General features: G+C 57.7%; 1 protein-coding gene across 5 annotated transcripts in view; it reads right to left on the bottom strand.

Annotated features, from left to right (window-relative positions):
• Positions 1 to 22,563, bottom strand: part of PPP2R3B (protein phosphatase 2 regulatory subunit B''beta) — a 53,521-nt gene that overhangs the window by 8,751 nt on the left and 22,207 nt on the right. For 3 of the 5 annotated variants that reach the window (XR_004524687.2, XM_033850206.2, XM_033850204.2), the window contains exons 2-7: positions 20,278 to 20,463; positions 5,957 to 6,060; positions 5,616 to 5,718; positions 4,823 to 4,897; positions 3,209 to 3,295; positions 1,903 to 2,101 (exon numbers count right to left, since the gene is read on the bottom strand). Coding sequence is in view for 4 of the 5 variants with exons in the window: in XM_033850206.2 (XP_033706097.1) it covers positions 1,903 to 2,101; positions 3,209 to 3,295; positions 4,823 to 4,897; positions 5,616 to 5,718; positions 5,957 to 6,060; positions 20,278 to 20,463 (754 nt within the window). In the remaining variant the exon portion in view is untranslated. The remainder of the gene's footprint in view (positions 1 to 1,902; positions 2,102 to 3,208; positions 3,296 to 4,822; positions 4,898 to 5,615; positions 5,719 to 5,956; positions 6,061 to 20,277; positions 20,464 to 22,563) is intronic. The other 2 variants (XM_033850205.2, XM_073799758.1) reach the window with 2 other exon arrangements.

Below are 22,563 nucleotides of genomic sequence, written 5' to 3'. Positions count from 1 at the left end.
TAAAACTAAGAACCCGCGGCGCACTTAAATTCTGGTCCACTCTGCACCCTGAACATGTGATTTCTTGTCACGGGAGGTGGGAGAGGATCATTTTCTCTTAGCATTTACACTGGATCCCCCCGCTGCTCCTGAGCTGTGCGGAGGCCAGAGTTCCCCTTTTCAGGCCCCTCTGCGACGAGAACGCACGGAAGCTCAGACAAACCCAGAAGCCAGAAGTGAAATCTCTCAGGGAACCGTGTCTCTGCTCCACCGCTCCCTCCCCTCAGGACGACTACCAGGGGGCCGCCGCTGTCCAACCCGCCGCGGCCCGAGAGGCCCCCGAGCTGGAATTTGGCCTTGGGACGGTGCCCCGAGCCGCCCACGCAGACAGGGCACCGTCCACTCCACGGACGGGCCGCTCGAGGCCCCGACACAGAGCAGGAAGCCGCGGGAGGAGGGAGGGAGGGGAACGCTGCCCCACCTGCAGAACAGGTGTTTGCTCAGCTACGGGAACAGGTGCTGGGAGCTCAGGGCGGCACCCAGACTGGCCCACACTGGGGCTCATCAGGAGACCTGGCGTGAAATGACGGGTGGGGTGGCCCCCAAATACCTGAGGACAAATGGAGGGGAGGTGGGGCGGGGAGAGCGGGGGGGATGGACGGATGCGGCCTGTGGCAGCCACTACCTCTGCTCAGGACGGGGCTCCACGCCCCCCAGAGAGCGCCTCCACCAACGGCAGGACCTGTGCGTCCCGGTCCCCGCAGGTCCCGTGCTGTGACCTGCGTATGCCCCAGTCCCCATGCGTCCCGTGCTGTGACCTGCGTACGCCCCGTTCCCCATGCGTCCCGTGCCGTGTCCCGTGCTGTGACCTGCGTACGCACCGTTCCCCATGCGTCCCGTGCTGTGATCTGCGTACGCCCCGTCCCCCATGTGTCCCGTACCGTGTCCCGTGTCCTCCCCGGTCCCCATGTGTCCTGTGCCGTGTCCCGTGTCCTCCCCGGTCCCCACACGTCCTGTGCCGTGTCCCGTGTCTGTCCCGGCCCCCATGCGTCCTGTGCCGTGTCCGGTGTCTGTACCGGTCCACGTGTGTCCTGTCCCGTGTCCACCCCGGTGCCTGCGGGTCCTGTGCCGTGTCCCGTGCCCACCCTGTTCCCCATGAATCTTGGGCCGTGTCCCGTGTCTGTCCCGGTCGCCGCAGGTCCCGTGCTGTGACCTGCGTACACCCCATTCCCCATACGTCCCGTGCTGTGTCCCGTGTCTGCCCCGTTCCCCACATGTCCTGTGCCGTGTCCTGTGTCCGCCCCCGTCCCCATGTGTCCTGTGCCGTGTCCCGTGTCTGCCCCGTTCCCTACGCGTCCTGTACTGTGTCCCGTGTCCACCCTGGTCCCCATGCGTCCTGTGCCGTGTCCCGTGTCTGCCCCGTTCCCCACGCGTCCTGTGCCGTGTCCCGTGTCTGCCCCATTCCCCACGCGTCCTGTGCCGTGTCCCGTGTCCGCCCCATTCCCCACGCGTCCTGTACTGTGTCCCGTGTCTGTCCCATTCCCCACGCGTCCTGTGCCGTATCCCGTGTCCACCCTGGTCCCCATGCATCCTGTGCCGTGTCCCGTGTCCGTCCCCGTCCCCACGCGTCCTGTGCCGTGTCCCGTGTCTGCCCCGTTCCCCACGCGTCCTGTACTGTGTCCCATGTCCGCCCCGGTCCCCATGCATCCTGTGCCGTGTCCCGTGTCCGCCCTGGTCCCCAGGGTCCTGTGCTGTGTCCCTGTCTCCCGTGTGTCCTGTAGGAGGAGACCAGAGGCAGGACAAGGTTCAGGCCTCCAGGGTCAGGGGAGGCAGCCACGCTGGCCTCCCTGGAGACGCAGGAGCCCGGCAGGGCAGCGCCCGCCCCAGTGCTGTGTCCCCGCCGCCCGCAGGCCGCGTCCTCACCGTGGTCATTGTGCCGGGCCAGGTCCTGCGCGTCAATGAGCAGGTCGTGGTCCGTGTCCAGCTCCCAGAACTTGCAGTAGATGACGTAGAAGTGCTCGTAGGAGAAGAACTCCGTCAGCTGGTTGATGTCCACCTCGTCTTCCAGGAGCGCCACGTTCTGCCAGGACACACCCAGAAAACCGCTGCCAGGAACCTCCGGCTGCAGCGTGGAGACGGGCCTCCCGCAGGAGGGACACCCCCCAGGAGTCTCACGTCATGAGGGCAGAGGGTCAGAGCTGGTGGAGACCTGCTTGAGGGCTGGGAGCCCAGCACCCAGGTCGGGGTGCGCCCGGTCAGGTCTGCGAGACTGCAGCACGGAGCAGCCCAAGCACGTACGCTCTCGTGGCCGGGGGCTCCTGATGCGAGCGGGTCAGCCCCGCGCTTGTTGACACACACACGTCCACAGAACCCGGGTGCACCGGGGCGGGGCCATGTCTCCGGGATGGATGAGGGGAAAGGAAGGGTACAAGACGAACGGAAGAAGAAAAATGGTGGGCGGGCGGATAAATGAAAGGCAGGAAAATGAATGGATGATGGACGAGTCGGGGGATGAGCGATGGATAACAGGTGGGTGGGGTGATGATGACAGGTGGGCAGATGAATGGGGTGGCCGCTGAGAAGCTGGGTGCTGGAGGGAGGGATGGAGGGAGGATGGGAGGGGGGAGGAGGGGGGGTGGTGAGGGATGGAGGGTGGGAGGGTGGACAGATGGATGACCTAGGAGTTGGTGTAGCGACGGGTTACTGGTGGGGGCTGGAGGGATGAACGAGAGCGTGGGTAGACGAAGAAGTGGATGATGGGTGGGGGATGGATGCAGGCACAGGTGATAGGTTGCTGGAGGAATGGGTAACGGCCGGGTAGATGGACAAGAAGGTGGACGACGGGTGGGCGGACTGGCTGGGAGAAACAGGTGATGCGTCAGTCGATGGAGGGACAGGTGACAGGCTGGTGGGTGCAGGGAGACACGATGGGTGGGCGGAGGGGTGGGTGGACCGACGGATGACGTGTACGTGGGTAAAGATGCACTGCTGGCGTGTGGGTCGAGAAATGGATGACGCCGGGGAAGGGAGGGAGGGAGGCGGGGTGAGGTAACGAGGACGGCTGGGTAGACGCGTGCGCTGACCGCTGACAGGCTGGTGGAGGGATGGGGGATCGATGCGGGCCAGGTGCAGGGACGGGTGGATGGGTTGCGGTGGAACTTGGGGAGGACGGATGAGTGGGCGGGGGCATGCAGAAGGCCCTGTGTCCCCTCGGCCAGCCGCCACCCACCTGCAGGAACGTGCTCCTCCGGAGCTCTGCGCACGTGATCCTCCCAGACCAGGACCTGTTGACCGTGTAGAAGATCCTCTGTATGACCTGTAGGAGGAGGCCCGTCGGCTGAGCACCGGGACGTGGGGGGCTGGAGGCCCTGCACGTGACTGTGCAGCAACCCCACGTGTGGTGCTGCAGGAGCCCAGCCTGGGACCTAGCCTACGAGCTCCTGCCTGGCCTCACCAGGAGCTCCGCACCCTGGGCCGCAGGGCCCCATGTCGCCAGCAGAGGGCGACCGCCCCGCATGTCACCAGACGGAGGTGGGGGTGGGAAGCAGCCCCGCCTCCAGCTGCAGGGAGGACACAGGTGGCAGGAGAAGCGGACCTGCTGCCACATGTGGGGGGATGTCCGGGTGAGACGGCCGCACCTGAGCTGGGACAGCACAGGCACACAGTTCCTGCGTGGCTGGGAGCCCTTATTACACTGCGGGTGGCTTGAGAGACTGCCCCGAATGCTTCCGCGGACTCTCAACTGACCACTGAATGAAAAACGTTAACTTAAAGCCAGAGAGTGGCCCCTGCCCCCTGCACAGTGAGGCCCACCTTGGCCACGGGGCTCAGCTCCGCTCCCAGGTGGGCATGTCCCCAACTGTGATACCCCTCACCTGTCCCAGGGCACCTGCTCACCTGTCCTCATCTGAGACGTCCCCTCGCCTGTCCCTGTCGTGGGCTGTCCCCTCACCTGCCCTCCCGGGGCATCCCTGCCAACCTGTCCTCGTCTGAGACATCCCCTTCCCCCGTCCCTGCTGGAGGCTGTCCCCCCCCCCCCCCACCCCGAACGTGCCCTGCCTTGTCCTGTCTGCGCAGGGAGGTCGGGGCATGGGAACGGAGCACCTGGCGCACAGCCCCGTTCACACGCAGCGCTCCCTGCTGCCGCTGGAATGAGGCACGGCTCCGGGCACTGCTCCTCCGTAACGGGCCCTCAGGGCGATGAGGAGCGGTGAGGGGGTGGAGGGAGGCCTGGGGAACCGCGGGCACGCGGACTGCCACGAGCGTGCGCTCCGCGCCGCGCGACAAGCGTGCCCCCGGCTGGCGTGCCACGGGGCTGACGCGCCGCCCACCTCCACCTAGAGCTGGAGGGCCGTCCTCCCCGGGTGACCTCTGACCAGGGCGGGAGCGGGGGATGAGCCATGGGGTCCTCGTGTCCCCAGGCCAGGCTGGCATCCCACCTGCAGCGCTCAGAGCACCGTGCTCCAACTCGCTGGGCGGGCTCGCCTGGACCCGAGGAGACCCGGCCCTCAGGAGGAGGGGCCCAGGTGTCCTCTGAGGCCCCTCCTGCCCAGAGAGGGAGATCGCTGGGTCTCTGGACGTCCCCTCGCCTGCCCCGCCCTGTCCGACCCCGGGGCACGCGGCCAGGACCACCCAGGCTCTCGCTGAGCGCGCCCAGCTGGGGACCCAGGTGGGACACACAGCCCTCCCCGTGCCCGAGCCCCACGCCCGCCTCCTGGTGAGAAAGCGGGCCGTGAAGGGCCACAGGTCCGGGGCTGGGTGTCCGTTCCCTCACGGCGGGCCTGGAGCCCGGGCCTCAGGCGCCCACGGAAGCCACAGGGGCAGCGGACGTGCTCGTACTCACCGTGGTGATGTAGCGGGAGTGGAACTCTGATGCTTCCTTCAGGAATGCCAAGCCCGGGTGGGTGTTCACCACGTCCTGCACACAGGGGATGGGACACGGCCCTGGGATGTGCCGCCAGGCCCAGGGATAAGAACGCACGTGTCCACCAGCAACATCCAGGTTCACACATCCAGCCACAGAGCCGCTCACGCAGCATCACCCCAAACACACGGTTACAAGAAATCACATCAAATTAAAGGATCACACAGAATCATCTGGGCCACGAGCTAAGGAAGCAGACCACCTCTCGCGGCCGAGGGTAATAATCTGACACGTGTAAATGTATAAACGACCACCGTGGAAGTCCATCCCAGATTCTGAGAAAGAAAATTTGCGATATCCTCACTTAACAGAGCACTGCAGTCCCAGGAGCCCTTTAAGTCACTTCTATTCAAATGGTTTTGGTAACTTCGGTTCCTCCGTGTTCACGGGGAACACGCAGGTAACCGGGGACCACCTTCGATTCCCCTCTACGAGATGGAACATAGAGTGCTAAATAAAACCGTGTTTACATGAACGGGAACGGCGTTTGGAAACGAGCATTCTGCAAACCGCGACCGGCTTCTCATGGGCGGCCCGGCCCCGAGGGTGCTAACCCCTGTCCGGCTCCACGCTCCGCAGGCTCAGGTGTGGAGCTGTCCGCACCGCCCTGTCTCTCACGCGGGTTTGGAGGGCTGCGTGGAGCCAGCTTCGGGGAGCCCGCCCGCCTCCGGGGTGTAGACACGGGCGCGCCTGCGAGGAGGGGGCGACGCACCTGCAAGAAGGGGATGAAGTCCTCCTGCGCCAGGGAGCTGCCGCCGGGGCTCACGAGCAGGTGGACGAACTTGGCCGCGTCATCGTGACAGCTCTGGAGCATCCTGGGCGACAGAGGGCACCCCAGCTGCACCCCACGCGCGGCCACAGACCCCTCCCCAGACTCCGGGGTCGGGTGCTCCGTGAGGACGGGCACAGGCGGATGGGGCCCCGCAAGGGACACGACGGACGTGCCGGGCACCCCCGGACATCCGTCTCAGTCCCTTACTGTCCTGGCCGCAGGAGCGCCGGCCAGTGGAGGCAGAGGCAAGGCCGGACCACCACTCCCGCCCCGGGACTCACTTTCTCCACATGGCGACGAACTTGTGCACGGAGACGGAGCCCGTGCGCTCTCCACCGGCGCCGCAGAAGAGCGGCCCCTTCCAGTAGAGTGGGCAGCCGCAGGCCTGTGGGGGGAAGGGTGGAGGACGACACAGGGTTAGCGCGCCCTGGGCCCCCGGCTGCCCGAGCCCCCGAGGCGGCCGGGAGCGCACCGCGTGCACACAGCCCGACAGCGCAGCCCAGTGCCTGCGCCAGCCCCAGGGGCCTCCAGGGAAAGGGGCAGCCTCTCCCAGCCGACACTCCGGAGACGCTGACGGAAATGGCGCTCCCGAGCCTGGGGCACAGACCACCCGCCCCAACTGGAGGTGTCACGTCGGCAGCTGTACAGAGGCGACGAGCACGTCCCCAGCCCTGGATGTGCAGCACCTCCGATGACGCGTCGGGACGGCGTAAACGACAGAGAATGTCAGGAGACACTCGGGGTGCGACAAGGACGAGGCTGTGACCCGGGCACATGTCAGGGGTCGAGGCGACCGCAGGGCTGGCGTCCACAGCTGTCAGCGCAGGTGCTGACCGGGAAGCAGGCGGAAAACCCACGCTCTGAGCTTCCCTCCCGAAAACACAGAGGAAGAAGGGCGGAAACAACAAAGGCTGAGAGAAGAGAAAAAGAGAGCAGATACGCGACAGAGAAAGTCAACAAGGCCGAGTCAGCTCTTCGGAAAGCTTTTAAGCAAGTAATCACCCCTCAGCAACACTCCTGGAGAAGCAGAAAAAGGAAACGCGTGCTCCGCACATCAGCGGTCACTGCAGAGCCCACCAGCGCTTGACAGACAGGCAGTGGACACTCCCAACAACTGGAGGCCAGGAAACGTGACGACTGCAGGGCGGACTCCTTGACTAACGAACGTGTCTAACCAGAACTGACAACGGACATTCAGACAGTTCTACATTTCAAGAGGCCGAACCCATGGCTTAAAACCTTCCCACTGAGAAAATCCTGGGCCCAGCTTTAGGGAAGAAATCACGTGGATGGTACCCACACTCTTCCAGAGAATGGAAACAAGGGACGTCTCCCAACTCCTGTTACGAGGCTGCACGTCCTGGACCCTGACACCTGTAAAGGGAGATCAGGCGCCCTCAGCTCCCAGGAACAGAGATGCCAACATCCCACACAAAGCCAGGTGGGCAAATTGAATCCAGCAGTGAAAAAAAAAGAAAAATCACAGAGAAACAAACAACAGGCCAGGAAACTTAAGAAGAGGAGGGAACACAGCACTGTAATCAGGGGCGTACACAGGAGCCCACGGCTCACATCTGCACGTGGGGACGCACGCAGGCCGGCTCTGCCCTGAGCTGGAATGGGACAGGCTCCACCAGCAGAGATGGAGGAGGGGACGCTCCCGGCAGAGACAAAGGGGAAACTCTGGTAATGCAAAAATACGCGACGGTAGGGAGAATTCCGAAAGCGTTACGAAATACCAGAATAACACTAAGTCCCCTACACACGAACGAGTTCCATTCCGAGAGCACGTTCCGAAGTCCAGTTTGTCGGTAAGTCCAACAAAGTCAGCCTAGGTATCCAACTAACACAATCGGCTGCATAGTACTGTACTATAACAGGTTTCTAATACTTCCCATGCAAATGATACATAAAAAATAAACACAAAAGATGAAGAAAACATTTTTACAGTCCCTTGAAAAGCACAGCAGTCCAGTACAACAGCTGGCACACAGGGGCTGGCACTGAGGGAACAGGCAAGAAGAGGTACTGCCTGGAGGAGGGAGAGGAGGGGGGAGACAGTAGAGCTGAAGGGTCGTCAGTAGTACGAGGCTAGTACGAGGCGGAGGGCGAGCTGCAACGTCACTCTCACTCGTGCCTGACGCTGACAGTAAGCACGTTCGCATCTCTAAAAGTTCGCAACTTGGTGTGTACGTAGGGGACTTACTTGTAACAGAAAACCAGCAAAGCTGCGGGATCCCAGGACAATGTACAAAAATCAATTATATTTCCACACACTGGCAACAAGCAATTAGAAAATAAAAAATGTAACAGTGCCGTCTATGAACAGCATAAAAAACATGAACCTACAGGTAAACGTAACTGAAAGTGCGAGATCTCTACAAAGGGAAAGAGAAAGCGTGGCTGGGAGAAATCAAAGACCCCCCAAATGGAGGGACAGACCATACAGATTCCTGGACTGGACACTTAATGCTGTTGACACATTTTTGACTGGAGACATTACAGTCACAGGCGTTAGTTTCTGCAAAAATCCCCCGGACAATAATGTGTTAAAATGTCAACTCTTCCCCAGACGACCCACAGATTCAACGCAAAGCCAATGCACACCCAGCAAGGTGTGTTTTGCAGAAATCAACCAGCTCATTCAAAGCTCACGGGCAAACGCACACGACTGTCAAGCCTTCCTTGCAGTCACAGCAGTGAGGCTGTGCATCAGGGCAAAGAGGAAGGGACCAGTTTAGGGTCAGACGCCCACGTCCACCCACCAACTCAGCACAGACAAAGCTGGCGGCAGCTCCGAGGGAACAATCGTCTCTACTGAGAGCCCAGCTGGTCAGAGGAGCAACTCTGCAAAACCATGAGGGAGGGAGCCCGGCCCCAAGCGTGGACGTGAAACTCCAGAAGGAAATGCAGGAGATCGTCCGGATGCTGGAGAAGCAAAGGTTCCCTAAACGTGACTCAATCACCAAAACTCTGAAAGAGAAGGTGGGTAAACTGAACCGCTTCCCCACCAGAACTCCGGGGCAGACGTCACCGAGGGCACAGAAACAAGCCGCAGACCAGGAAAACGTTCGCAGGGCGTTATCCTGACAAAGGGGCCACACCCAGACTGTAAACGAAGGCAGAGGTACAGGAAAAAAGGCAAAGGGCCCAAGAGAGCGACAGGCCCTGCAGGGAAAAGGGTGTGAACACGGCCAGGACTCCGGAGGGAGAGGCAGAGGAAAGGCGCAAACCGGATCCCCACAGAAGCCCACATGGGCGATGGGGCTCACAGGACCCGGCTCACGGGCATCGCCCGCGGGTCGGGGAGCTGCCGGCAGATGGGTTGGCAGGACGCGCCCCCTGACCCGAGCACTGGCCACGCATGCCCGTGGCCAGGGGCCGCCCTGGGGGACACCACCGGAGTCCACTCCTGCCCATCGCGCCAGGCCCAGAACGTGCCGGCGCCTTATCCTTGGCGCCCCAGGAGGGAGCTGCCCAGCTGCGCGGGAGCCGTGCGTCTGGACGCTCTGTGGCTTCTCGCACACGCCGGGGCGGGGACCACGGGGCGAGGCTCAGGCACAGTGCGGGCGGAAAGGCCTCTACTCCACGCAGGCGGGCGTGCGTCCTGGGCGACGGGCAGCAGAGGCCTCCTGCCAGGGATGCTGGCGCCAGGGCCCCGAGGGGCCTGTGTGAGTCAGGGCGTGGAGGACACTGGCCGCTCCCCGGGGTGGGAGGGCGCAGGCGGCAGGGACAGGGGAGCCAGGGGCCTCGGGCACCTTGCCTGGGGTGCGCGTGCGGGCACGTGAGAGCTCGCTGGGCGGACTCGGGCGATGGCACCGTCCTGTCCCACGGCCGTGCGTCCGTCCACCGCACAGCAGGAGCTGTGCCCTTGCCCGTGGGGTGACGCCTGCATTCACGTCCCCAGAACGAGCGGTGCCTGCACTTCCAAGCCCACCCACCCCCCAGGCAGCTGGAGAGCCCATCCTAACGCTTTCACTGTGACCTCCGTCCGCCACCTCTCAGGACCGTCTGCAAACATTCTAAGGGAACGGGAAGCACCAACTCTGAAATCCAGATGTACGAAGAAACGCGTTTAAAAGTATGGTAAAATGCCACCCTGAAGGGAAAAACACACGACAGGGTCAGGTTTTACAGGTCTGTAACGTCTATCTAGTGTACGTGACGGGAGACCCGGGCACACGCCGAGGCCCGCGTCACCCCGTCAGGAGCAGCCCTGCGGTGACCCCGATCCCCGCCCTCACGCCCCTTACGGCACCCCCCGACGCCCGCGCACACACAGAGCTCCCCGTCCGTCCACACAGCCTGTCCCGAGCACGGCAGCATCTGGCCGGGGCCTGGGGTCTGGCTGTGCTCACGGGGCACAGGGCATCTGACGTCCCCCGTGCAGGACTCTGTGTGCAGGCCGTGCGCAGGTGCGCGCTGGCCTTTGCCCGGTTCCCGGTCAGGCGCCCCATGGGGTCCCCTAAGGGAGGGAGCCCCAGAGCAGCTGTGCTCCCACCACGAACACCTGGTGCCAGGAGCGTCTTCTGCTCTGATATTTGGCCTCTGCCCCCGGCTCCTGACACGGAGCCCCCAAGTCCCTTGGAATCTCCTGGGGGGACGGGAGCCTGTTTGGTCGTGGATGGGGCTGTCCTTAAAGAGCCCACGCCATGGTTACTGAGCTAGAACTTTCAGCCCCCCAGCATTCTCTGCAGAGGCCGAGGGCAGAGGTGGAGGGAAGCCTCGATCATGCCCATGGGATGAAACCTCTGAAACATCCCCTAAAGGAGCAGGTTCAGGGGCCTTCCAAGTTAGGGAACAAATTCGCCGTACCAGGACAGAGATGCACCCCAACTCCATGGGGACAGACTGCTGCACTAGGGAGCCCCCGACGCCTCACCCTGATGCCTCTTCACCAGGCTGCTCACCTGTACCCCTCATCATACCCTTCATAAGGAACACTTTATAATGAACTGGTGTTTCCCTGAGTCCCGTGGGCTGCTGAGCAAACTGCAGAACTCGAGAGGGGGTCGTGGGAACCCCCAGAATCCAGAGTTGGTCAGACGGACACACAGGTGACAGCCTCGGACTCGGGCCTGGCGTGTGAAATGAGGGCGGCCCTGTGGGTTCAGCACCCCCCCTCCGTGCTGACTCCAGGCAGAAGGGCTCAGAACTGGATGAACTGCAGGATGCCCAGATCAAAGCCCACACGTGTGCCGAAAGAGGCCTCCGTGCGCCGGGAAAGGAAGCAGAGACTGTCCTTTTCACGGATCAGCCGTTTGCCCCTTTCTGTGTTCAGAGAAGCGGGTCCACTGATCTCGGGCGCGCAGGCTCCCGAGAAGCATGTCTCTGGCAAGAACAAGGGCCGTGTCGCGATGACGAGAGAGAAGAAGGGATGTGAGGGCGGAGCTGATCTGGGGACAGGAGGTCCTCACACGACACAGCCGCCCACAGAGGCACAAAGGCCATGGTCCCCGGCCCACAGCTCCCCAGGGAAACCCCGCAGTCACTCAGCATCGGGAGCCGCACCCTCACCCACGGAACAGGCAGAAGCTGCCGGAACGCCGGGACCTGGACACGCTCGGAACCCAGGGAGCAAGCTGACACTCAAGGGCTGGACGGCCTTCAAGTGCGCGTTTACCAAGACGACCACCCTCAGCCCAGAAAACAAGTCTCAGTACATCTGGAAGCACTGAGACCAGACAGAGCACCCCTGCCCACGACAGAACTAAACTGGAAATCAGTAACCAAAACATGTCTAAACAAGGTGCGGGAGCTGAAAATCAAAACAACGAAATTCTAAATAACACATCAGCCAAAGGAGAAGTTACAAGACAAACACAAATGTAGTTTGCACTGAATGAGAAGGGAAAAAAAAAAACCACAAAAAAACCCAAAAACCAACACATCAACAATGTTTGGGATGCCGGTCAAGCAGCGCCCGGAAGGAAGTTCACAGCATTAAGTGCTTCCGCGAGCAAAGCAGAAAGGCTGAGTGCACACAGCTGCCTCGTTAAGAAACTGCAAGGAGAACAGTTAGCCCTAAAGGGAGCAGAAGAGAGGAAACAATAAAGACGGGAAATCGATGCGATAGGAAATCATTACAAAAAAGTGAGCAAAACTAAAAGCTAGTTCTCAGAAAAGACCAGGAAAGTAAAAAAACTTCTGGCCAAGCTGACTGAGGACAAGGACAGAAGACACAAATGCCAACATCAGAAGTGGCAGAGGGACGTCAGTCAGTACAGACCCTGAACGTGTGGAATCTTATCAACAACGTGTGTCAATAAATTCACCAAGTCACGGGAGCTGGGCACACACTTGAAAGATGGGAACTACCCCATCAAACGCAATGTCCACAACCTTCCCAGGGAGAGAATGTCCAACCCCAATGCTTCACTGTGAATTCTGCCAACGTTTAACGTAGAACACCAGCCCAGTTCTAAACACGTGGCTCTGGAAAAGAGGGCAATAGCCCAACCAATTCTGTGAGGCCAGGCCACCCTGCTACCGAACCAGAGAACTCACTAGACAAGGCATCTCTAGATGGGCGTCTTTCCGGAGCCTGGATTTAAACCCTAACAAAACACAAGCAATCAGGATCCAAAAGCACGTAAGCAGGAAGAGACAGGATTTATGATGAAATGGGATTCATCCAAAGACGCAAGACGGCTCGAGGGAAGAAGAAAAACCACAGGAGCCCTCAGTACGTGCAGAAAAGCACTGGGCAAATTTCAACACGCCTTCGAGATTTCACACAGTACAAGGGCTCTCAGCAAACTAGGTTCCTCAACCTGGTAAAGGACACAGGAGCAGCTGCAGCCCCCACACCGCGTCTGCGGGGAGCGACGCGCCCTAAGGCCGGGGAGGAGGGCTGTGCCGCTCCCACACCCTGACACAACGTCCTCAGGGAGGCCTGGCCAGCACAGTGAACAGGGCAGGAAAGAGGATACAAGACACGCAGATTACAGAGGAAACGGGGACACCCTCTTTATCTCTGGAGGACGTGATCGTCTATTAGAAACGCCTAAGGAACCTGAAAAAGTGATCTGATGAGTATGTTTCGTCCAAAGTCAACACACAAAAATCAACAGTACTTCTGTACACTTCAAGGAACAGCCGTAAACTGCAGTAAAATAACGCTACTGACGGTATCATCAAAGATAGGAAACACTGGGTTATGCCCAAGTATTCGTACGTTTGATGAAAGATGAACATGACAAAACGGTACTGAGAGAAATTAACAATGACTTGAAGTCTGAGAAATGCCGGGGTCACAACCCAGCAGACTCGATGTTGGAAAGGCGTGGACTGTCCCCAAGTCCACCTGCGCACTCAGACGATCACAAGCCGAATCCCAGCAGGCTTCTTGCGCAGACGTGCGGAAGGTGATTCTGAAGTTCATGTGGGAATGCAGAGACACCAGAACAGTCTCAGCACTTGAGAAGCAGAGAGAAGCAGGAAAATCGGCACTGCCTGAAACGAACACAGCAGTGAAGCTACAGCAGCGGGGCCGTGCTGTCCCGCTGTGACAGACAACCCGTCACCGACACCCAAGAGCGTCCAGCGACAGACTCACGTACGGCAATTCCCGTCGGAAGAAGGTGCCGAGGCAAGTCAGCGGGAGGACGAGGTGCCCAACGAGTGGGTCTGGGGCCACTGGACACCGTGTGCAGAGACGCACCTTCCCTCCTACCCCACATGTGCCAGTGCCCACCTCAGAGTGGAGCACAGACCTGAAGGGAAGAGTTACCCGAATCGGCCTTTAGAAGAAAACACAGGAGAAAAATCCTACTGGCTTGGATTTTCCAGCACTTCTCATCAAGGATACAAATGCAAAAACCAAGTAGGGGAAAAATCTGAAAGCTGGACACAATCAAAATGAAAAACGTTTGCAATTCCAAAGACTGTTACGAGAGCAGAAAGACGAGCGAGCGCGGGGAGACAGCGTCTGCTGCACGTACCTCTGACAAAGGACTGGGACCCAGAATGCATGCAAAGCACACATGACTCACTAGTAAGAAAACACCAGATTTCTAAACGGGCAAATGATCTGAACAGGCGTGTCATCGAAGAAGGCATACAATGACAAATGGGCACATTCAAAAGATGCTCACTCAGTACTGTCCGTCATTAGAAATGTGCAAATGAAAACAAGTTATGTCCATATACCCAATAGGATAGAGCTGTGGTCTGAATGTTTGTGCCCCCCCCCCCGCCCCCGCCCCCGCCCGAGGTGACGGTATTAGGAGGCGGAGCCTGTGGGAGGTGATGAGGTCATGAAGGTGGTGCCCTATGAACGGGATTAGTGTCCTTAGAAAAGGGACTCCAGAGAGCTCCCTCACCGCTTCTTCCGGGTGAGGACACAGCAAGAAACTTCTGTACCCCAGAGGACAGCCCGCACCAGAACCAGCCCTGCTGACACCTTGATCTGGGACATCCAGCCTCCAGAACTAGGAGAAGCAAACTTCTGTTGTTTATAAGCCACCCAGTCTGCAGGATTTGGTACATCAGCCTGAACCAAGACAAATGGCTACAGTGAAAGAGAGAGAAAAGCAAGCGTGCAGAGGGTGTGGAGAGACGGGAACCCACACGTGCGGGTGGGGACGCAAGATGGCGCAGCTGCCGTGGAAGTCAGCTGGGTGGCCCCTCCGTCAGTCAAACACAGAATTACCACATGACCCAGCAATTCCACTCCTAGGTATGTGTACACACACACACCACCGCCGCCCCCCAGCCAAAAGAACTGAAAACGGGGCCTCACGCAAACACTCATAGTCAAATGTTCACAGCAGCACTGCTCACAACAGCCAAAAGGTGGAAACCACCCAAACGCCCATCTATGGGTGAGTGAATAAGCAGAACGGGGTCCAAGCACCTAATGGAATATGACCCAGCCATGAGAAGGAGTGAAGCTCTGACACGGGCTACCACGTGGATGGACCTTGAGGACATGACGCCAAGTAAAGGAAAGAAGCCAGACACAGGACAATTCGTGTATTGGTTCCATTAATATGAAAGCTTTAGAACAGGCAAATCCACAGAGACAAGAAGCAGAGGAGCGGTGTCAGGGGCTGGGGGAGGGGGAACGCAGTGATGCCAAGGGGCCCAGAGCGTCTTTTGGGGTGATGAGAGTGCTCTGTAACTAGACAGCGGTAAGGGTCGTGCAACACTGTGTATGTAATACGGGCCCCTAAATTTTAGATTTTAGAATGGCTAACGTGCTGACAGACTTTTATGTGAATTTTACCACAATTAAAAAAAATAAGTACCTACTCTGTGATTCTATTTACTTGAAGTTCTAGGAAACTCTAATCCACAGTGACAGAAAGTAGACCAGTGGGGGCCTGGGGCTGGGCCAGGATGGACTGGAAAGAAGCCAATTTGGGGGACGCTGGAAATGCTTCTCATCGCGACTGTCTGCATAGTTTCACGGGGATTCACACACATCAAAGCTCACTAAATGGTACACAGTAAACATCTACTGTTTACCTCACATCAGTTATACCTCAAGAGAGCTGCCAAAAAAAGAAAAAGATGCTGATGAGAAACAAATACATAACCAGGGATTGAACATCATCATTAGGGAAATGAGACACGAAGCCACAGTAAGCGACCTGCACAGGCACCAGCTCGGCTACAGCTAAGAAGCATCAGCACCAAGTGCTGGCAGCTCAGGAGCAACTGGCGTCTCACACACTGCTGGCTGGACACACATAGCGGACAGTCACGCTGGAAGACGGTTTTACAGCTTCTTATAAAATTAAAGATATAGTCACCAGATGACCAAGCAATTCAACTCTGCAGCATTTCCCACCTCAGAGAACTTGCAAAGGTGTCGCACAAATCCCGTGTACAGACAACAGTTTTATTCATGAGACAAAACTGGGAACAACCTTTCATCCACCAGTAAACAGATACACCGAGGGACGTGTGTGCACAGAATGCTACTTAGCAGTAAATGCTAAGGACGAACATTGACGATTAGGCTGGGTGAAAGAGCCAGAAAAACCCAAGACAACCCACCACATGATCCCATTCACGTGAAATTCTAGAAAAGGCAAAACAACAGCACCATAGGGCCAGGGAGTGACGGTGAGGTAGGCCAGGACCTGGGACGCTTTGCTGCAGGGCTTGCACGTGGACAAACATCTCCTCCAGCAACAGATACAAAGAAACTACAAGGGACTAAAAATAACTGCACACACGTGCAGCTGGGCAAATTATGAACAAGACACAAAAAAGTCAGAACCTAACTGTCACTTCTGCGGTGCCAGGAGCAAAGCAGGGTCCTGCACCCATGATCCCTGTACACGGCACCACCACGGGGGTGGGCAGATGCCCAAGCCACGCCCTCTGGCCCCACCCACTGATCAAGGAGGCCAAGGGACGTCCCTGGGGGATTAGCGTTCCCTACCTTGCCAGTGATGTGGATCCACAGGGGTGAACTTTTATCAAATTCTGTCAAACTGTATACTTAGAACTGGGGAGTGTTACTCTGTGTCCATTATATCTCAATAAAGCTGACTGAAAAATAATTGTTCAATTCAAGAAGCTGGAAAAAAGTGACAACAGAAAAAATGTAAGAAAGTAACAAAAATGAAAGCAGAGGTTCATGAAGGAGATGAACAAAAAATTAAAGTACTCAATGAAGTTGATAGATTCTTATCTGAAAAAATACAAGTTAACCTCTAGCATGACTAGTCAAAAGGAATCTGAGATAAATAACCCTACGAAGACAAAGGGTCAAATGTGCAGACTTGATGTTCTTGGATTGAAAGAATCAATACTGCCAAAATGAATATACTACCCAAGGCAATCTACAGATTCAATGCAAACCCTATCAATTTACCAATGACATTTTTCATAGAACTAGAAGAAAAAAATTTTTAATTTATATGGCAACACAAAGACCCCCAAATAACCAAAGCAATCTTGAGAAGAAAAACAGAGCTGTAGTAATCAGGCTCCCTGGCTTTGGACTACACTACAAAGCTACAGTAATCATAACAGTATGGTTCTGGCATAAAAACATTCAACGGAACAGGATAGAAAGCCCAGAGATAAACCCATGCACCTATGGTCAATTAACCTATGACAAAGGAGGCAAGAATATACAAAGGAGAAAAGACAGTCTCTTCAATAAGTGGTGCTGGGAAGGTTGGACAGCTACATGTAAAAGAAAGAAATTAGAACACTGTGTAATACCATACACAAAAAAACCTCAAAATGGATTAAAGACCTAAATGTAAGACTGGATATTATAAAACTCTTACAGGAAAACAAAGACAGACACTCTGACATGAATCACAGCAGTATCTTTTTGAACCTAGCTCCCAGAGTAATGAAAATAAAAACAAAAATAAACAAATGGGACCTAATTAAACTTACAAGCTTTTGCATAGCAAAGGAAATCATCAAAACAAAAAGACAACACACAGAGTGGGAGAAAACATTTGCAAACGAAGCAACTGACAAAGGATTTATCTCCAAAATATACAAACAGTTCATGCAGCTCAGTATGAAAGAAAACAAGCCAACTGAAAACTGGGCAGAAGATCTAAATAGACACTTCTCCATAGAAGACATACAAATGGCCAAAAAGCACATGAAAAGATGCTCAACACTGCTAACTATCAGAGAAATGTAAATCAAAACTACAATGAGGTATCACCTCACACTGGTCAGAATGGCAACTGTTAAAAAATGTACAAGCAATAAATGCTGGGGAGGGTGTGGAGAAAAGGGAACCCTCCTACACTGCCGGTGGGAATGTAAGTTGGTGCAGCCACTGTGGAGAAGAGTGTGGAGGTTCCTCAGAAACCTAAAAACAGAGTTGCCAAGTGATCCAGCTAACCCACTCCAGGGCATATATCCAAAGAAAACCATAATTTGAAAAGAGAAACGCACCCCAATGTTCGTTACAGCACTATTTACAATAGCCAAGACATGGAAGCAACCTAAATGTCCATCAACAGGTGAACGGATAAAGATGTGGTACATATGTACAATGGAATATGACTCAGCCATCAAAAAGAATGAAATCATGCCATTTGCAGCAACATGGATGGACCTAGAAATGATCATACTAAGTGAAGTAAGTGAGACAGAGAAAGACAAATACCATATGATATCACTTATATGTGGAATCTAAAAAAATGATACAAATGAACTTATTAACAAAACAGAAACAGACTCACAAAGAAAGCAAACTTATGGCTACCAAAGGGGAAAGGCAACGGGGAGGGATAAATTAGGGGTCTGGAGTTAACATATACACCCTACTACATACAAGACAGATAATCAACAAGGACCTCCTGTATAGCACAGGGAACTCTACTCAATATCGTGTAATAACCTAAGTGGGAAAAAAATTCTGAAATAGAAATAGATATATGTATAAGTGAATCACTTTGCTGTACACCTGAAACTAACACAACATTGTATATCAACTATACTCCAAAAGAAAACAAAAATTTTAAAAGAATCATACGAGAAGATAAGGAAAAGCTTTAGAATAATACATGTATAATCATGCCAACGATTGTTTTAGAAAAAAGCATAAATGACCAAAAGTGACCCCAGAAATTAAAACCCTTAATAAAGCAGTAACATTAAAGGAAATTAAAACTCAAAGAGGAAAATGTGGAGGAAAGCGATCACGGCGGAGGAGGAGGAGGACATGGAACTCACATCCTCCCACAAATACAAGAACAACCCACCTGCGTGCGGAACAGCTCTCACCGGACGCCTACTGCACGCTGGCAGGAGACCTCAGACTTCAGAAAGGGCAAGAAAATCTCCCACGGAACCAGGCAGGGCAAAACAAAGAAGAGAAAAAGAGAGAGAGAGAAAGGAATGGGGACAGGACCTGGGCCCCAGGGAGGGAGCTGTGGAAGAGGAAAGGTTCCTGCACCCTGGAAAGTGCCCTCGCCGGCAGGGAGATCAGCGTGGACCAAGGGGGAGCTTCAGGGCCTCAGAGAGAGCACAACAACAGGTCTGAGAAAGGCAACGCAGACAGTGACCTGCACATACGGTGGTCACTGCTGCCCTGTGCTCCCCAGACTGAGACACCCGTCCACTGGGGCGGGGGGGGGGGGGGGGGGGCTGGGTGCTGAAGCTTGGGCTTCAGAGGTCAGACCCGGGGAGAGGACGGGGGTTGGCTGCGTGGAGACATCCTGAAGGGGCTGGAGTGTGGCCATGGAGGGTGTACGTGGAAGAAGCCTGGGTCCCCCCAGAGAGGCAAGGCACGATTGTTGGGGGATGTGCAAGGGGAACGGCGGGACCACTGAAGAAGCTTCTCTCCCCAAGCGCGCACGCTCTCAGGCAACAGCACACCGCCTACACGAGCCCCGGGGTGGGCGTGAGCCACCGCTGCTGCGAGAGATGAGGGAGCAGGCAACAATCACTGCCCCTGCCATCCTGGGAGCAGGCCGGCTGCCACTGTGCCTAAGAGACCGGCGAGCAGGTGCTAATCACTGTCCCTGCCCGGCGAGGGCCTTGGGAGCGCGCGCGGGCCACCGCCCCTGCGGAGAGACCTGTCAGCAAGCGCCAATCACTGCCCCTGATGGTAGGGGCCCCGGGAGTGCGCACGGGCTGCCGGCCCCTGCACACCCCTATTACGGGGGTAACAGCAAGCACACGCTGAGGAAAGAGGTGGCAAGCATGCAAACTAAAAGCTGCCCTTGTGCCCAAAATATTAAGGGGCAGAGTCCCACATAAAATAGCCTCCCAAGACTACAACACGTAATTGTTTCTCCTAAACTCACAGAGTAAGAGAAACGTTAAGTACAAGAAGCAGAGAAACCACTCGCAGTTAACAGACCAAGAGAATTCCCCTGAAGGGACAGACAAGGGAACAGACAGCTTCATTCTAACAGACACGAGTTAAAGAGGGGGCAGTAAACACCCTGGAGGAGGAGGGGTCCAGACGGCGCACAGGAAGAGGCGGAGTTCGCGTCTCCTCACAACGGGGCGCCGGCCAGGTGCCGGTGGGGCCTCAGACATCTAAAGGGAAGGGAGGGATCCCCAAGCAACTGGGCAGGACGTGGAGGGGAAGGAGGAGGGGAGGAAAAGTGGAGGTGGGATGGGACCAGCACCCTCGGGCGGGGAGGGGAGGGGTTCCCACATGGGAGGGGGATCAGGGGGTCAGAGGGGAGCGTGGCCGGCGTCTCCCCCGACCACTCGGGCCCTGGCGAGCCTGCCGGGGTCCTGGGCCTACCCCTCAGCCCTCCAGGGCCCCTCCCGCTGTGCTGGGCCTAAGCCCCGCCCCTCAGGCCTCTTCCAGCCCCTTTTTTCTTTTTTCTGCTGTCGTGGTTCTGTTTTGCCTTGTTGTTGTTGTTTTATTTTTAATTTTACAATATTTTTATTTTTCGAATTTTATTTTAGTTTTTATTCTTTCTTATTGCCCTGCTTTGCCTTTTTTTTTTTTTTTTTTTCAGTGCCGTGTGGCTTGTGGGATCCCGATTCCGAGGCCGGGGGTCGGGCCTCAGCTCCTGTGGTAGGAGCACCAAGTCCAAACCGCTGGACTAACAGAGAACCTCAGGCCCCAGGGAATGTCAGGCAGTGTGAGGCCACGACCGCAGGGGGACCGCAGGCCACGTCCCCACGCGCATACACCCACCTTGGCCACTCTGCCCATGTCCCCCATGGTGGCCCTCTCGTGCGGGAACTGGGCGAAAGTCCTCTCGATCTTGGCGATGATGGCGTCTACGTTCACCGCGTCCTGCGGGCGGCCTCGGGGGAAGTAGAACGTGGGGATGCTCAGGCTGGCAGCGGGCGGCAGGGGCTGTTCCTTCCTCGTCTGGACCTGAGAGAGAGAGCAGTGAGGACCCAGCACGGTGAGCACCTGCTTCCCGCCGGTGCGTACTGAGCAGAGGCGGGCTGGACCAGAGCGGCTGCCCCGAGCCCAGCGAACCCGACTGCGGACAGAACGCCCAGACCATCACCGGGCTGACTGCAGACACGGGAGGTGACGGGCCCGTGGCGGAGCGCCACACACACGGCCCTGCTTCCCCGATCCTGCCTCGGGTGTGACCCCTCAGGACAAGGACGGCTGCTGAGAGAACCTGCCCTCCTGCCCTCCCGGGAGGCCAAGGTCGGCACAGGCGGGCTGTCCCCTCGTTTGCGTCTCGCGCCTGGAACCGCCTGTCCCCACACCGCCCTTCCCTGTGGACGGGATGTGAGGCCAGCGCCGTGGCTGGGCACGGCCCTCAGAAAGCACCACAGCCCCGAGGGCTCAGCATCCTGGCACAGGGAGCGCCCGGAAGCCATCCTGGAGCCACACCGCGCCTTCCAAACGGCAGTGTCAGGATGTCTGCCCGGTGGCCGACGGGGTGACCCGTGAGCTCGGTGCAGTCACAGGTCAGAAGCGTGCACCACGCATGCAAAGGAGGGTTGCGTTCGCCAATGCCCCTGAGTAGACGGGACCAGTCAGTGGAACCACTCAGGAAGCACCTGCTGGGAGTGGGCGCGCTGGGACTGGGCAGGTCTGGGGAGGCCGGGAGGGTGGCTGCACGCGGTGAGGCTTGCTGTCCCTGGACTGTGGGGCACTGTCCCCCTGCAGGATGTGCAGTGTGCCTCTGCGCTGACCCGGGAAGGCCTCCCAGGTGCCAGAAACAGCTGCCCCGAGTCGCGGCCTGCATCCGGCATCCCTGATGGGCAGGGGCAGGGACGCACAGTCCAGCCCACGGCCCACCTCCTGGGCACACCCCTGATTCCCTGTGGTTGGGGACACGAGGACACACCGTGACGCAGCAGAAAGAGCCCAGGGTCCTGGTGGGAAGCGCTGGAGCGAGGGATGAGCACCCAAGGCCTCAGGCCACGGGACCGGCGGGGGACGGGGAGTGACCAGGTGTTCCAGAGAGGGGACGGCGAGGGGTACGCCCGCCAACGAGGTCTGGGAAACTCAGCGCACCCAGGGCACTAGGGACACACGGAGCCCACGGCCCCTGGGCATCCAGAGACACGCGTGGAAAAGCAGATGGAAGGCAAACGCAGGAGAGGGGCTCACAGGTAGCACCGCCCCTCCAGGGGTGGTTACGTCCAGGGGGTTGGGCCGGGCAGCCAGGCCCGCACAGCCAAGGACGGGGCGCGGTGGCGGTGTGCTCACGGCGGGGTGCCCCCGTCCCAGCTGCCCCAACCAGGCTCACACAGCACAGCTCCACGCCCACAAGCACCAGGGGCCCCGCCACCAACCTGCAGCCGAGACACAGCACACGGCCCTCAGGAGTCACGCTGTGCACTGATTCTAACGTTGTGAGCGGACGTCACTCCTACAGCCTGCAACTCAGGCCGCTTCTCCACCCGCAACACAGTAGGAGACAGCAGGCGTCCCCCTCAGTCACACCTCGGGACTTCCCGCGACCCCTCGGTCACATCAGGGACATCCCGCGTCCCCTCGGTCACACCTCGGGATGTCCCACGACCCCTCGGTCACATCAGGGACCTCCCGCGTCCCCTCGGTCACACCTCGGGATGTCCCACGACCCCTCGGTCACATCAGGGACCTCCCGTGTCCCCTCAGTCACACCTCGGGACCTCCCGCGACCCCTCGGTCACATCAGGGACCTCCTGTGTCCCCTCAGTCACACCTCGGGACTTCCCGCGACCCCTCGGTCACATCAGGGACCTCCCGCGTCCCCTCGGTCACACCTCGGGATGTCCCACGACCCCTCGGTCACATCAGGGACCTCCCGTGTCCCCTCAGTCACACCTCGGGACCTCCCGCGACCCCTCGGTCACATCAGGGACCTCCTGTGTCCCCTCAGTCACACCTCGGGACTTCCCGCGACCCCTCGGTCACATCAGGGACCTCCCGCGTCCCCTCGGTCACACCTCGGGATGTCCCACGACCCCTCGGTCACATCAGGGACCTCCTGTGTCCCCTCAGTCACACCTCGGGACCTCC

This window comes from Tursiops truncatus, chromosome Y (assembly GCF_011762595.2).
Source record: "Tursiops truncatus isolate mTurTru1 chromosome Y, mTurTru1.mat.Y, whole genome shotgun sequence".
In the NCBI taxonomy this organism is placed as follows: domain Eukaryota; kingdom Metazoa; phylum Chordata; class Mammalia; order Artiodactyla; family Delphinidae; genus Tursiops; species Tursiops truncatus.
Note: the sequence above shows the minus strand (reverse complement) of the source record. Positions and strands in the feature narration are given on the sequence as shown.